This window comes from Acomys minous (assembly GCF_964271855.1).
Source record: "Acomys minous genome assembly, chromosome: 13".
NCBI classification, from domain to species: domain Eukaryota; kingdom Metazoa; phylum Chordata; class Mammalia; order Rodentia; family Muridae; genus Acomys; species Acomys minous.
Window position 1 is genome coordinate 33,077,927 of NC_140495.1, and position 16,391 is coordinate 33,094,317.

General features: G+C 40.9%; 1 protein-coding gene across 4 annotated transcripts in view; it reads left to right on the plus strand.

Moving 5' to 3' along the window:
• SNX14 (sorting nexin 14) overlaps positions 1–16,391 on the plus strand; it is a 64,945-nt gene that overhangs the window by 2,068 nt on the left and 46,486 nt on the right. For all 4 annotated transcript variants that reach the window (XM_084753441.1, XM_084753442.1, XM_084753443.1 and 1 more), the window contains exons 2-5: positions 8,979–9,099; positions 11,397–11,473; positions 11,745–11,823; positions 15,447–15,490. In XM_084753441.1, the coding sequence (XP_084609567.1) occupies positions 8,979–9,099; positions 11,397–11,473; positions 11,745–11,823; positions 15,447–15,490 (321 nt within the window). The remainder of the gene's footprint in view (positions 1–8,978; positions 9,100–11,396; positions 11,474–11,744; positions 11,824–15,446; positions 15,491–16,391) is intronic.

Below are 16,391 nucleotides of genomic sequence, written 5' to 3' on the forward strand. Positions count from 1 at the left end.
ACCACGCCCAGCTGGTCCTGGACTTTTTAAATTGTTGTTTTTAAGATGGAATGCTTTTTTTTTTTCCTTTTTTTCTTTTTTACTACTATTAGGTTTCTTCATGTATTATGGGTCTTTTCAGGTTGTTGACTTCTCAATGTAATTTTGGTGATTTGGTTGAATTTAGAAATTCATCTTTTTTTTATTTTTTTATTTTTGGGGGGTTTCCCCTTAGTGGAATACACATTTTGAAAGTATTTCCTTATAGTGGTATGAATTTCTTTTGTTCCTGTTGTCATGTTTCCCTGTTTTACTTCTGATTCTGCCAGCTTTGGTCCGTGGTTCATTCTTTCATTGGTTGGGCCAAGGATCTGTCAATCTTGTGTATCTTCTCAGACAACCAGCACTTAGACGGGTTGATTCTCTGTGTTGTTTTCTTTGTTTCTAGTTCATTGATTTCTGCTCTGATTTTTATTATTTCTTACTGTTGACTGGCCTGGATTTGCTTTGTTTTGATTTTTGTTTTTCTAATTTTTTGAGGTCTATCATTTAAGATATTTATACAGTTTCTTGTTATTTATTTTAATTTTCAATTTTTTTTATCTCCCCAGTCCCACAGATATTCCTGACTTTTTTGTAGGTACTTTAGAGAGCTATAAATTTACCTCATAGGACCACTTTCAATGTATTCCAGAAGTCTTGTTTTGTTGGATTTTCATTTTTTTTTTTTTGGTCTTTTGAAACAGGGTTTCTCTGTGTAGCCTTGGCTGTCCTGGACTCCCTCTGTAGACCAGGCTGGCCTCGAACTCACAGTGATCCACCTGCCTCTGCCTCCCGAGTGCTGGGATTAAAGGCGTGCGCCACCATGCCTGGCTGGGTTTTCATTTTGATTTAGTTCCAGGAAATTTTTTATTTCTTTGACTCATTAATCATTCAGTAATGAGTTGTTTAATTTCCATGGGCTTTTGTATCTACTAGATATTTTTTTGCTGTCAGTTTTAAGCCTTATTGCATTGTTGTGATACAGGATTCAGGGATTATTTCAACTTTTTCTGAATTTATAAAGATTTGTTTTGTGTCCCAGGAGAAAAATTTTCTATTTTAGAAAAATTTCTAAAGTAAAACTTTCTATTTTAAAGATGTATTTATTTATTATGAATATAGTACTCTGCCTGCATATACAGCTGCAGGCCAGAAGAGGGCACCAGATCTCACTATAGATGGTTGTGAGCCACCATGTAGTTGATGGGAATTGAACTCAGTACCTCTGAGCCATCTCTTCAGCCCCAGATTTTCTTTTTAGGAAAGCTTCTGTGCTACTGAGTAGAATGTGGATCCTCTGGTGTTTGGGTATAACATTCTGTATCTATCTGGTGAGTCCCTCTGATGTTTGGTGTCAACTAATTCTGATTGTTCTCTGTTCTTTTTTTTTTTTTTTAATTTAAATGCAGATGACCTGTCTGTTGGAGAAAGAAGGGTGCTGAACTCACCTCCTATAATGGATTGTTGTTAATGTATCTTTAAGGTTTTGTTTTTGTTTTTTTTAATGAAATTGGGTGTCCGGGAGTTTGGTGCATATATGTTTTGGATACATCTTTCTTGGTTAACTCTTCCCTTGATTAGAAAGAAGTGTCCTTCTTTATCTCTTCTGGTTAGTTTTAGTTTGAAATACATTTTGTTGGATTTCAGGGTTGTGATACTAGTTTCCTGGTCCCATTTATTTGGAGTATTGTCCTTTGTCCTTTTACTCTGAGGTGGTCTTATTGTTGAAGCTAAAATGTATTTATTATAGACAATAGATGGATTTTGTTTTTGTTTCTTGACCTATTCAATCAGTTTGTAGATTTGTTGTTTTTGTTTTTTGTCTGTTTGGTTTTTTTGTTGTTGTTTTTTTATTTTGTTTTTGTTTGTTTTGTTTTTTTTGAGACAGGGTTTTTCTGTGTAATCTGGACTGTTGTGGACTAGCTTTGTAGACAGGTCTGGCCTCAAACTTACAGAGATCTGCCTGCCTCTGCCTTCCTGAGTACTGGGATTACAGGAGAGCACCACAGCTCCCCACGGTTTTCCCCACAGTCTCTCTGCTATGCTCATTCCTCGCTTTAGCCCAACGTACTTTGTTATGAAGCCTGCAAGGGTGACCAGACAGGGCCAGGGACTGGATGAATCACCAGGGCTAGATCTGGCAGCTGGAGGATGGTGCATGGATTAAGAAGGTCAGGCAGGCCCACAGGTCTAGACCCTGGAGACAGTTGTGGGAGATCTGGCTTCAGGGAGAGGTTGGATTAAGCACAGAAGGGACCTGTGCATAGTGACAGGTAAGTCAGGTCCTTTAAGCCTTAGAAGGGATGTTGGTGAGATGGCTGTGTCATGAATAGATAGTAGTTGCTGTTCTGTTCTGAGGACTAGAGTTTGAATGCCAGCACCAAAAATTGGATGGCTCACAAACTTCTGGGATCGAAGCTTCAAGAGATCCGATACCTTTAATCTCAACACCTAGGGAGGCAGAGGCGTGCAGATCAGTGTGATGTTGGCCAGCCTGGTCTACAAAGCGAATCCAGGATAGCCAAGGCTATACAGGCAAACAGAGAGGGGGAGGGGGAGAGGGGGAGAGGGAGAGAGGTCTGACATCTTTTTCTTGCCTTTGTGGGCACTTGTACATACATGTGTGCATATCATCAGGTATGTGCTCATGTGCATGTGTGCACACACTTAAATCTTTAAGAAGTCTTTGGTTTAAAACAATGCAGCAGAACATTAAAGGAGCTGTAGACAAAGTGATCTGAGTGCTTGCTCTGAAAACATGGGGGCCATCCTTTCAGATCCTAGTGCTCGTTAATAAGCCAGGCTTAGTGCCATGCCGGTAACCCCAGCATCGAGGTAAACAGACACAAGGGCATGGCTGAGACTTGCTGGCTTCTGGCCTAGCCAAAGCAAACAGACTTAACAAACTCACTCTAAGAGCTTCAGGTTCACGGAGCACCCCTCTCTCAAAGTTATAAGGTAGGATGTGATTGAGGACACCTGACCCGACTCTGGCATCCGTGCAGATGCCTACGTGTGCACACACTGCACTCACATCCACACACATCCACAAACAAAGAGATAGATAGTCTGGCCTTAGGAACTACGTTAAAACCAAAACTTCAAAAAACTGGTTTTCTAGTAACAGCCACTAGACTCCTTTTAGAGGTTAGGTTGACTTATTTCATAACTATTATTTTTAAGAATGGGTCTTATCTTGTTAAGTTCACTTGCCATTGTTGTCCTTTCTACTTTAAAAAAAAAAAAAGGAACACACAATGCCTTTGAACCCAGCACTGATGCCAGCAGGTGGGTCTCTGAGTTCAAGAACAGCCTGGTCTAAGAGTGAGTACAGGACAGCCTGGATTACCTAGAAAAACCCTGTCTGAAACAAACAAACAAAGTTGGAACAACATGGAACCCTTCACACTTTGTGTGTCATCCTTGAAGAGGGGCTATGCTGATCTCTGAAGCATTCAGAATTTAGTATAAGTGCTGCCGAATTTTGGATTTTCTTTTCATCCCTTACCTAGCCTTTGGAAGGTTTGCCTTGTTGCTGTCAGCATTTTCCTTGGCTGATCAGTGCAGGGCTTCTTATGGTCAGTACTGTTGGTGTTTTAAGCCCGGGAATTCCTTGTAGGGGGCTGTCCTGTTCATTGTCAGGTATCTGTCTAGCTGAGGCTGAGGTTCTTTTCAGAAGACATTACAATAAAATTGTCCGTCCACTGCCAAATGCTGCCTGGGAGCAAGATCATCCCTGGGCTAGAACTATCAGCTTTATTCCCTTAAAGCTAAACATTTCTGGTTTAATACTCCCCTTTTTGGGGGGGCGGTTTGAGACAAGGTCTCTCTGTGTAGCCTTGGCTGTCCTGGACTTACTTTGTAGACCAGGCTGGCCTTGAGCTCACAGTGATCCACCTGCGTCTGCCTCCCGAGTGCTGGGATTAAAGGCGTGCGCCACTGCACCAAGCCCCTGGCTTAATACCTTAAAGCTAGAAGGTTTCATCTTAATGTCTTTGTTATAGTTCATTTTATGAACTAATGAATATAGGGTTTGCTGGCACTCATTCTAAGTATAGGTCTAGGGCCTTAGGCTATGTAGCCCAAGCTGACCTTGAACTCTCTATGTAGCTTTGGCTGGGAACTTCCTGCCTGTGTCTTATTCCTTTTTCTTTCTTTCTTTCTTTCTTTCTTTCTTTCTTTCTTTCTTTCTTTCTTTCTTTCTTTCTTTCTTATGTATACAGTGCTCTGCTTGCACACTGGAAGAGGGCATTCGATCACATTATAGATGGTTAGGACCTCTGGAAGAGCAGTCAGTGCCCTGAGCCATCTCTCCAGCCCCTGCCTCAGGTTTAAAAACATTTTTTAAAAAAATTTAATTTATTTTCTTAAGAACTGGGTTCTCACTGTATTTTTCAGGCTAGCTCCAAACCTCTCTCCCTGCCTCAGGTCACCAGGACCACTGGCATATACTTGGTGGGCTGGCTCTCCAGTTTCTTCTTCTTCTTCTTCTTCTTCTTCTTCTTCTTCTTCTTCTTCTTCTTCTTCTTCTCCTTCTCCTTCTCCTTCTCCTTCTCCTTCTCCTTCTCCTTCTCCTTCTCCTTCTCCTTCTCCTTCTCCTTCTCCTTCTCCTTCTCCTTCTCCTTCTCCTTCTTCTATTTTTTTTTCCAAGACCGAGTTTCTCTGTGTAACAGCCCTGGCTGTCCTGGACTCATTTTGTAGACCTAGCTGGCCTCAAACTCACAGTGATCTGTCTGTCCCTGCCTCCCAAGTGCTAGGATTAAAGGCAATTGCCACCATGCCTGGCTCGGTTCTACAGTTCTTAAGTTGTAATTTGGAATTCAAAAGCACTCTAAAAACATTATTAGGTTCCAAATTACATTTGATGACCTGAACAGACATGAGACTATTAGTGGTTTTTTCTTCATTGGTTAACTTCTCACTGTTTATATGGTTTGTTTCAGAAATGTTAATATGTGAGGTAAATGCTTAAATACATATCACTTGACAATGCTAAAATATATAAAATGTACTATAATTCATTAATCTTAGATTTTCTGAATTTTGATTTATAAATGGATGAAATTACTTTGGGGAAATGGGTAGTAGCTACTTCTGGGTTGGTATACAACTGTAAGATTCACTTAATGTTTTTCATTTTGGCTACAGAGTACTGCATCATCCATGTGGAGGATAGCTTTTGGGGGGCAGTTCTCACCTCTACCATGTGGGTTCCGGGATCTAACTCAAGTAGTCAGGCTTGGCAGGAGGCTGCCTTTACCCACTGAGCCATCTTGTGGGCCCTGAGAACATTTTTGTTTTGTTTTGTTTTTGTTTTTCAAGACAGGGTTTCTCTGTAGCCTTGGCTGTCCTGGACTCACTTTGTAGACCAGGATGGCCTCGAACTCACAGAGATCCGCCTGCCTCTGCCTTCCAAGTGCTGGGAGTTGAGAGCATTTTTTATAATAATAGGCACACAGTGCGTGCTTCTCAGGTATTGAATTAAGAGTTTGACAGTCAGGTGGTTTTCTGCAGGGCCTTTTGACTTACTTGGTCACTTTCTGTAAGATATTAGCATTTCCACATTTCTATCCTTCTTGGCTGCTGCATACCTTAATTCTGAGTTCCAGATCCTCACAATTTCTTTTGAAAGTGTTAAGATGGGGCTGGAGAGATGGCTCAGAGGTTAAGAGCACTGGCTGCTTTCCCAAAGGTCCTGAGTTCAACTCTCAGCAGACACATGGTGGCTCACAACCATCTAGACTGTGATCTAATGCCCTCTTCTGGTGTGCAGGTGTACATGCAGGCAGAACACTGTATACATAATAAATAAATCAATCTTAAAAGAAGAAAAAAAAAGGAAGTGGAAAGATTTGTGGTAAGAATCTGGGGTGCACATGGAGCCTACCCAGCTGCCTCCCTTCTCATGGCTCCCAGCCCTGCAGTGCTCTCTGCCTTGCTGAGACTAGTTGCCACATATCTTATCTATGTGGTTCTTCGTGTGGGAAGGCAAGTCTAGTACTGCTTACTCTTAGCAGGGAAGCAGAGGTCTCTTTCTCTCTTTTCTTTTAGAGATTTATTTATTATTTATATAGTATTCTGCTCACATGTGTGCCTATCTGCCACAAGAAGGCACCTCATTACAGGTGGTTGTGAGCCACCATGTGGTTGCTGGGAATTGAACTCGGGACCTTTGGAAGAGCAGACGGTGCTCTTCACCTCTGAGCCATCTCTCCAGCCCCAGAAGTCTCTTACTCCTTTGAACTGTACACCATCTATTTCCTCTTTGAGGGCACTCACCAGGTCGGTTGTACTCATTCATACAAGGCTGGCTCCTGACGTCTGTTTTAAATTCTGCTATCAATCTAGGTGACCTCAGTGCTTATGGGAACAGCCTATCAGATAATCTAGTCTATATCAAGGTGACTGACTTTTCAGCCTCTTATCTAATTTCTAATCCTTTGTCTCCAGCTAGTATTCTCTGTAAAGAATTACCATATATAGCAGTTTGTGGGCCATTTTTTTCTGTGGCACATATTAAGCAAGACACCTGAAACTTGGCTAGACCAAAGACAGACAGACTGAACTCACTCTCTCTCTCTCTCTCTCTCTCTCTCTCTCTCTCTCTCTCTCTCTCTCTCTCTCATCTGTTTTTGAGGCAGAGTCTCCGTCTATAGCTCTGGCGCTCTTAAACTCACAATGTAGACAGAAGCTGGCCTCAGACTCAAAGAAATCCACCTGCCTCTGCCTTTTGGACCTCTGAGAGTTTGAGGATAGTTTGGTCTATACAGTAAGTTCAGAAAAAAAAAACCAAAACAAAACAAACCAAAACAAACTGAACCATAAACCCACAAACCAAACCAAAATCCAACCCAACCAAACCCAAACCACCAAAACAAAACAAAACAAACTAAACCAAACTAACCTATCTTTAGTCCTCTGTGTTCTCTCTGCATTGTGACTTCATTCTCTCCTCACTGCCATTTTTTAATTTTTAATTTTTTTGTGGAAGAGACATAGCTGTCAGTTATTAGAGCTTCACAAAGCTATTGAGAGGGGGTAAGACTGATTGAACCCTAATTTCTAGCTCACATAGTTCACTTTTTTTTTATGTTTTTGCAAAAAAAAAAATGTGTAATATTTCTCTTACCTCTCTCTCTTACCTACCTTTCCGCTCTCTTCCTCTCTTCCTCTGTCTCTGTGTTTCTCTCTGGGGTATTCCTCTCACTTCTTTGCTCTCCCATGCTCATTTAATAAACTTCTCTATTAATAAAAATATACACTATGAGTAATTTGAATTTAGTGTATGGAGTATCTTCTGTGTGTCTGAATGCCAAGCTCCTGAGTGTGGATTGTTTTCGGTTTTTCATTCACTGTCATAAAACATTTCTTAAAATCCATGAAAGGTAAGCATTTTTACCAAAGTCACTTAGAGATATTTTCACCCCATGCTGGCTAAAGATGACTTCTGTCTCCCAAATGCCAGGATCAGAGGCATGCCTGGTTTTTGGGTTGCTAGAGATTAAACTCGGGGCTTCCTGCATGTGAGGCAAGCACTCTGCCAGCTGACCTACAGCTCCAGCCCTGCGCATCAGAAGTCTTAAACCGCAGCAGAGTCCGGATTCCCACAAGCACCATTTCCTTTATAATTGCAGTTGCTTTGGTTTGAGTGTCACTTCCAGCGTGACTGCTGCTCAGTCAGCCTCCTCTTGAAATTATCCATTTTCACAAACTGTCACACAACGTTACTGCCGGGAACAAGGAGATAACCCAGCTCCATGTTTTACTGTTGTGTGTGATGATCAGTTAGCAGCAGAAGTAACTCAGTTGTCACCTGCACATCTGTTATTTATAAGTAAAGCTTATCTTTTATGCAGTTACTCACAATAAACACACAGTGGTCATTGAAAGTTTACACTGTGAGGAGATCGGCATCTGTAATATGCTGAGTGCGCCTGTTTTTTGTTTTGTTTTGTTTTGTTTTTTGAGACAGGGTCTCTCTGTGTAGCATTGGCTGTCCTGGGCTCAGTTTGAAGACCAGGCTGGCCTTGAACTCACATCGATCCTCCTGCCTCTGCCTCCTGAGTGCTGGTATTAAAGGTGTGCGCCACCACGCCTGGCTGAGTGCACCTGTTTTGAGACACATTAATATGACAGGTTTTATGACACAATAGCTACTCTGGCCTCTTGCCTCTTCATAGTCCTTTCAGGGCCATTTTTTAAAAATTATTTTTTCAGATTCACGTACTTTCCTTGGTATATATGAGTGTTTTGCCTGCATGCCCTGTGCCTGTGGAGGGCATAAGTCTGTTGATTCTGAGGTCATCAGATCCCTGGAAACTGTAGTTATAGATGGTAAGCCCATGTGGGTGCTGGGCATCAAACCTGGGTGCTCTGAAAAAGCAACATGTGGCCTAAACTTTTATGTTGTGGAAACTGTGCAGACCTAGTCACACAGCGCGCTCAAGTTTGAGTTCGCCTAGCTCTTTCCCAGCCCCTCACTTCTCTCCCTGCCCTCTTTGGCTGCTTTTCCCCTATCCACTCTCTAAGTCTTTCTACAGCTACTGAGGTTTGTATCATGCTTATGTACTCACCTGTCACTGCTAGCCTGTTCTCTGAGGTCCTAGAGACCATGGAAGTGGTGGTCTCCATTGTATCCCCACAGCCTAACTCTGTGGAACACACAGTAGGCACTTATTTATTTATTTATTTGGTTTTTCAAAACAGAATTTTCCCGTGTGTAGCTTTGGCTGTCCTGGACTTTGTAGACCAGGTTGGCCTTGAACTCGACACCCTGCCTGGCTGCATTTTATTATTTATATTATATCTAACTAATACATTACAGAAAGTTAATCATTTGAAAAACTTAAAATTGATTTTGAATACCAGGTACTTAATAAATATTCGGTAGATCAATAAGAACTAGCTTTTATTGCTATAGTCTTCTTTGGTTCTGATCATTTTTATTTATTTCTAAGGTATCTCCATGTCTTAATGATCTTCTGGTCATTTGTTGCTGGAGTTGTGACATTCTATTGCTCACTAGGACCTGATTCCCTCTTACCAAATATATTCTTCACGATAAAATACAAACCCAAGGTAAAATTGTGTTGAAAATTTTTTAAGTTAAAATTTAAAAATGTATGTGTCTGTGTGTATGTCAGTGTGAGCATATACACAAGTGTGCAGCACTCCTGGGGCCAGAGGTGCACGTTCGATTCCCTGGAGCTGGAGTTAGAGGCCTTGTGATCTGCCCACTGTGGGGGTGCTGAGACCTGAACGTCAGTCCTCAGGAAGAGCAGCTGGCACACTTGCTGCCGAGCCCTCTTGCTAGCCCTGGGGTTTTTAGTTTTAAGAACCAGTTTATGTGACTTTATGTTGTTTAATAGTTATTACTAAAGGCATTTTAAAGCAACGAGTTTTAAAATCTACTCACTATTATTTTATAGTGGATTATATGAAGTCTACAGGAAAAATTAAAAATGAGCAATATGTGTGTTTACCTATACATGTCTGTATAAATGTATGTAGATACTTATTTTTAATTTGCTTAGATTTTTTTTGGTGCCGAGGACTGAACCCAGGCTCTTGCATGTTATTCCCCACTGAGCCGCACCTCTAGTTCTAGTTTTAAGGCTTACAGCTCTAAAACAACCGCAAAAGGAAAATGCGATCTTCTCAGGAAGTTGCAGTTCACCACGTCATCTCGTCCCCTAGGTATGTGTTCCACAAGGGAGTTAACTTAGAACAGAGGTTTCAAAGCTGCTTGTACAAGAGACCCTTCTTGGGAGTCACCAACAGTATGGATTGGTGGGCCTTATTCCCAGATTTTGGTTAGAAAGTTCTGGGCTACTGCCCTGTAAATAGTATTGTTAAAAGAGTTTCAGGTAATTCCGAAGCACAGGGATTCTGGGTTAAGTAATAATCCAACCCTGTTAATTTCCTGATTGTGTGTCTGTGTGTGTGTGTGTGTCTGTGTGTGTGTGTGTGTGTGTGTGCCCACATGTATGCTTGCTCACCGGCTGAGGATTGAACCCAGTGCCTTGTGCCTGAGCAGATGTTTTCTATGGCTAAGCTATTTCCCCATCCCCACCCCCAACAGCCCTGTAAATTGCTTACATGCACATGTGCACCATAGGAAACAAAAGGAATAGGGCAATTTGCTTAAACAAAGCAATTCTATTTCTGAAATTTAATAGTGGTAGCATATATTAACTCCATCTCGGTAAGGCAAAATTCCGATATGTAAAATTCTGTCTGCAGGTCAGGGCTGAGTGAGATACCTTTTTTTCCCTTACTGATGAAGCTTGGAACCTTGTAGCAGCTGTGCTCCCAGCCCCTAGTGGACTGTTATAGTTTTTGTTTTTTTGAGACAGGCTTTCTCTGTGTCGCCTTGACTGTCTTATAGCTCTCTTTGTAGACTAGGCTGGCCTCGAACTCACAGAGATCTGCCTGCCTCTGCCTCCTGAGTGCTGGGATTAAAGGTGCGCACCACTATACCTGGTGTGAGCTTTTTTTGATTCACATTTTGGTTCTTTAGGTTGATACAATCTCTTATTTTAGGTTTGTGTTATTTCTATGTACAGAATACACAGAAGTCTGGGCTGTATTTGGTTGGCAGGGCCTTAGGATTTATCACCTGTCTCTTCCTCATTGCAGCTAAGCTTTGGAAGAAATAGAAAATAATGTTGGTTTTTTTTTTTTTTTTTTTGTTTGTTTGTTTTTTGCAATTAGACACAGTAGAATTTTTTTCTTTTTTTTTTGTAAGTGATCATGTCATTTGACTTTTGTTTTTATATTTTATTTCTAGCTTTAGTTTATGTGCATTGGTGTGAGGGTGTCAGATCTTGGAGTTACAGACAGTTGTGAGCTGCCATGTGGGTGCTGGGAATTGAACTCAGGTCCTTTGGAAGAGCAGGCCATGCTCTTAACCACTGAGCCATCTCTCCAGCCCTGACTTTTGTTTTAAGTGAGGCAGTTTGCTTTTGCTTTTGCTTTGTTTTGTTAAAGACAGGGTTTATGGGTCTTAAATTCTAGATCCCCCTGCCTCAGCCTTTGAGAGTTGGAATTATAGGCATGGGCCAACCTTGCCCACCAAGAAAACCTTTGTGTTTGGTTCCCACTCATATTTTTTCTGTTTCTTTTTCTGGTAGTAGACATTGAGCCCATTCTCTACCACTGAAGCACCGAGTTACACCTAGCTTGTGTATTGTAGAGCCGTGCACCTGACACTTCACTTACCGGGTTCTTATAATAGTTTTAGTGTTTGAAGCACTAAACAAAAGAAGCCCTTTGAATGTTTGCATGGAGGGTAATGAAGCTGTTGAAAAGTTGATTTTTTGTATTAGAGATATTATGGAGAAATAAAAACTAATCTCCCCTTCTTCCTTTTTTAGCAATTAGGACTTCAAGAGTTATTTCCCCAAGGTCATAGCTGTGCTGTTTGTGGTAAAGTGAAATGTAAAAGACATAGGTAAGTTACACTTTTTACGTTTTATTTGTGTACATTGTGTGTGTGTGTGTGTGTGTGTGTGTGTGTGTATGTTCATGGCAAATGTTTGGAGGTCAGAGGACAACGTGTGGAGTACTTCCCCCTTATTTGGGTTCTAGGAAGCAAGCTCAACTGATTGGGCTTGTAAGCCAAGCGCTGTTACCTAATGCTGAGCACCAGCAAGGTAAACTTTGTTTGCTGATATTTTCCTTACATTTTGTTACAAGTGACTGAGTTGTTTGATTTGCTTTAGGCCTTCCTTGCTACTTGAAAACTACCAGCCCTGGCTAGACCTGAAAGTTTCTTCTAAGGTTGATGCATCTCTCTCAGAGGTAAGTGACTTAATTAGTATTGCCAACTATGAGTGTGAATTATTTAAGGGTGGGTCTGTGGTCTGCAAATCATAGGCAGTTTTGTCCCTGTGAGAGCACCACAGAATGAGCTTATACAAGTTTAGATGGTGGTGTTTTATAAAAATGAAAATCCCAATCATTCAGTTTTACCAATAAAGACTCAGGAGCCAGATGCTCCTGAGAGGCAAAGAAAGCACCCAGCTCACCTTCCTACTCAGCTCAGGTCTCAGAGGAAAAAGCCTAAAAAGCTCACTAGCTCACCTGACAGCCTAGGAGGAAAAGGCCAAAAAACGAAGGCCAAAGTCTTGCTGCCTCCAAGCCTAAAAGCCTGAAAGTCCTCTTCTCTGTGCTGTGTCACATACCTTTTAACTCTAAGTCCCTCCTACTCTTTAGTCACTGTCAGCTGAGTTCTCGCTGGGCCTGTTGACCTATTAAATCCTGTGTACAGAAAGCTCTTGGATCAAAGGTGTATGCTAGTACAGAACCACACCAAAGCAGAAACAGGTTTTTATAGTCCACAGTCTCAGGGTTTACAATACGATCAAATGTCCTCCAACAAGGTGGTAAGTGCAATCAGGCATGTACAAGTACCAGAGTTATCTGGAGCTGCTGCTGGCCCATCATAACATTTATTATTCTACAGAAAAAAAAAATAAACAGGAGTAAACTTTAAAATAAAAAGCACAGTATTCTAATTTGATTTCTGTTGCTGTGATAAAATATCCTGACAAAAACAGCTTACGGGAGGAAAGGGCTTACTTGGCTTACAAGTTCATGTTCTGTTTCATTATTGTTAAAAGTCAGGGCGGGAAGGCAAAGCACCAAATCAGAGCCACGAGCAGAGTTGGAGTAGACTTGTGTGTCCCTGCCTGCTCCCAGCCAGCTGTTTCCTCTTTACCCTGTTCAGGAGTTGCCAGGTGCTATTCTTGAACCAATTAGAATTCTGTGTAATTCAATACACTTCTATCATCTGTCCTTGGTCAGCTGCCAATGTGACCCTCAAATCCATTGCTGAAAAAAGGGGAGACACCCAGCTCCCTGACTATGGAATGGTGCTGTCCATAGGGGCCTCACTCTTCCTATGTCAGTGTGTGTGTGTGTGTGTGTGTGTGTGTGTGTGTGTGTGTGTGTAACCTGATCAAATAATTACTATTTGAGACTTTATTACCAGGTGATTCTGGGCTATGTGACGTTGATAGTTAAAACTAACCAGCACAGACCAGACCTAAACATATAAAACCGTATAAACATATACTATAAAGTATAGAATGCCATAGATGAAAAAGTATGACATGGCAAACTAAATTCATAAACAAGTAATGTAGTTATTATCAAGTGTTATATACTGTGCATAATTGTATGTGCCATAGATTGTTATAACTAGCGGCACAGTTGTTTTGTTTATATCTGAATTGCCACAAACATGTTAACAAACATTGTGCCGTAACAGTTGCAACACCTTCACCCCCAGGAGGGGGGGACTTTTATGCACCCATTGTTAAATATGCTATCTGTGTTGGCTGGAATATTACTTGGTGCATGAGTGTATATCCAAATAAAAATGTTGAAATCCATTAGAAAAAATACTTTTATCAGAACATTTAATCATGTACAGCTTATTAAGGTAGCCATGGTGGTGCAATCTTATACTTCCAGGACTTGGGAGGCTGAGGCAGTGTGATCATGAATTTGAGGCCTGCCTGGGCTACATAGTAAGTTCAAGACTTGCCTGAGTTACAGAAGCTATCTTAAACAAATCACAACAAACAAACAAACAAACAAAATAAATAAATAAATAAATAAAAAATCAACCATATCTTAATGGGTATCACCTAATGAGTTCTTGGCTACATAATTATCACAAAATAAGCACTTTGACTACTAAGCTATTCCAAATTACACTTAGATCTCAAGTTTACATAGACATTTCAGTTAGGAAAGTTATTTGTGGGCTGGAGAGATGACTCAGAGGTTAAGAGCACTGGCTGCTCTTCCAGAGGTTCTGAGTTCAATTCCCAGCACCCACATGGTGACTCACACCATCTGTATATGATCTAGTGCCCTCTTTTGGCATGCAGGTATACATGTAAATGTAACGCTCGTATACATAAAATAAGTAAACAAAATCTTTTTTAAAAAGAAGAAAATTATTTGTTTATTTACTACTGCAAGAACAGGTCTTTATGAGAAGGAAATAACCATTTTCAAAGAAACACTGAACTCTTTTTTATTTCTTATTTTTATTTATTTTTAGTTTTTTGAGACAGGGTTTCTCTGTATAGCTTGACTGTCCTGGACTCAATTTGTAGACCAGGCTGATCTCAAACTCACAGCGATCTGCCTACTCCTTGCATGTATCTTAATGCATTGTGACCCCAGGCTTGACACTAAGTAGGGTGTAGAACAGGGATTGGGGCCACTAGAAAGGTTGTGTAATAGTCTAGTCACAGAGTTCTTTTTACTTTGCTTTTTTTCCATATTTATTTGTTTGTTTTAAAGGACAAATCTTTTCCTTGCATCTCAGATAAGATTCCTTCACGATAAGTCCTAGCAGGTGGGAGAAGGAGTCTCACCTTTTTCAGCAATGGATTTGCAGTCGCATAGGCAGTTGACCAATGATAGATAATAGATGTGTACTGAATTGCACTGAATGCTAATTAGTTCGAGAATAGCACTAAGGAACTGACCCCTGCTATGTCGTCCTTTATCTCAGTTTGTATGCACTGCTAGCTAAATATAAGCTGCTTACAGTGTTATTCAGACACTTGGCTTTTTCTTTTTTGTTCCTTAAGGTTTTTCTGTTTCTTTGGCTTGTTGATTTAAAACTGTGCTGTCCAGAGTAAGGGGTGGAATTCAGTAGTAGTAAGACTGTGTGTCTGGGTTCCATCCTAGCAGCGGGGAGATACTTAGGATGCTGCCAGCACAGGAACCATACTGCATGTAGCTGTCAGTAGATGTTCTAGTACAATCTGGCATGTGCTATACATGTACATATACACATATACATGTATGTATATACTGGGTACTGAAGGCTTAGAAAAAAGTGTGAAATGTCTCTTATTTGATTCTCTGTATAAATCTTAGGTCCTTGTTTTTTGATTGTTCAGTTTTGTTTTTTGTTTAATGAAACTTCAGTCAGGAGCAACTCACTGAAAAAAAATTAAAATTTATTGTGTGTGTGAGCATGCATGGTGTGTGTGTGTGTGTGTGTGTGTGTGTGCGCGCGCGCTTCAGAGAACAGCTTTCTGGAGTCGCTTCTCTCCTTCCACCTTTGTATGGATTCTGGGAATCAGATTCCTCTCACCAGGCTCACTCGGCAAGCTCCTCTACCTGCAGAGCCATCTTGATGGGCCTTGTTGGCACCCTTGGTTATGGAGATAGTTGAGATACGTGAACCATTCTAATAGAAACTTTCTTTCTGGGTTATATAACGTTCAAGTATTGTTTTTTTCTTCAAATGTTCTTATTGATCCTCACAACTATGTAAAGTTGACATAAATGTCTTGTCAAGAAATACTGCCAATATTTGCTATAATGAAATTGTTGTTCATGTATACCACTTAGTAGTACAGTTTATTTTTCTTTAATTTTTTTTTGTGCAGGTTCTTGAATTAGTGTTGGAAAACTTTGTTTATCCATGGTACAGGTATGGTTTTGGTTTTCCATAAGCTCCATCCCACCCCTCCTTAATATGGCAAATACCATTAGTTAAACCTGTTACTGATGTGTTTTCAGTGTAAACCAGGATTTCTCAGTGACAATTTAGGCCAAAGCTATTTTTTTTCTTTTTTTCTTTCTCTTTTTCTTTTTCTGTGGAGAACTACATTGTGTATTATTGGATATTTAGCTGTGTCCCTGACCTATTTCCCACTAAATACCGATAGTACACCCTCTTTCAGTCTGACTACCAAAAAGATTCTCAGAGAAGACCCAGGATTACCAGAAAGACTTAACTGGCTTCAGTTATGAGTCATTGGTGAGATGGGTATAGTGAGGCAAGCCTTTAATCACCGCACTGGAAGCAAAGGAAGAGTTATAACTTTTAAGACCAGGCTGGTCTATGTAAGGAAATCTTCTTTCTAATAAATAACATTTTCTTATACAATTTTCACAGGGGCTGGGGAGAGAACTTAGTTGGTAAAGTACTTGCCATGCAAGTATGGGAACCCGAGTTTAGTCCAAAGTACACAAGTAAAAAGCTGGGTGTAGTTTGTGTATGCTTATAATTCCAGGGCTGAGCAGGCAGAGACCAGAGCATCACTGGGGATCACAGAGCTTGGTTGTCAGTTCAGGCTTGGTGAGTCCTAGGTCCTAGCAAGACCTAGGTCTCAAAAAGCAAGGTGGATGGTATTTAGAGTCAGACACTCAAATTATGTTATTTGATAAATGCATGTTTCTTTAAGAGTCCTGTTAGCTGGGTGTGGTGGCGCACATCTTCAATCCTAGCACTCGGGAGGCAGAGGCAGGCAGGTCACTGTGAGTTCAAAGCCAGCCTGGTCTACAAAGTCAGTCCCTGACAGCCAAGGCTACACAGAGAAACCTTGTCT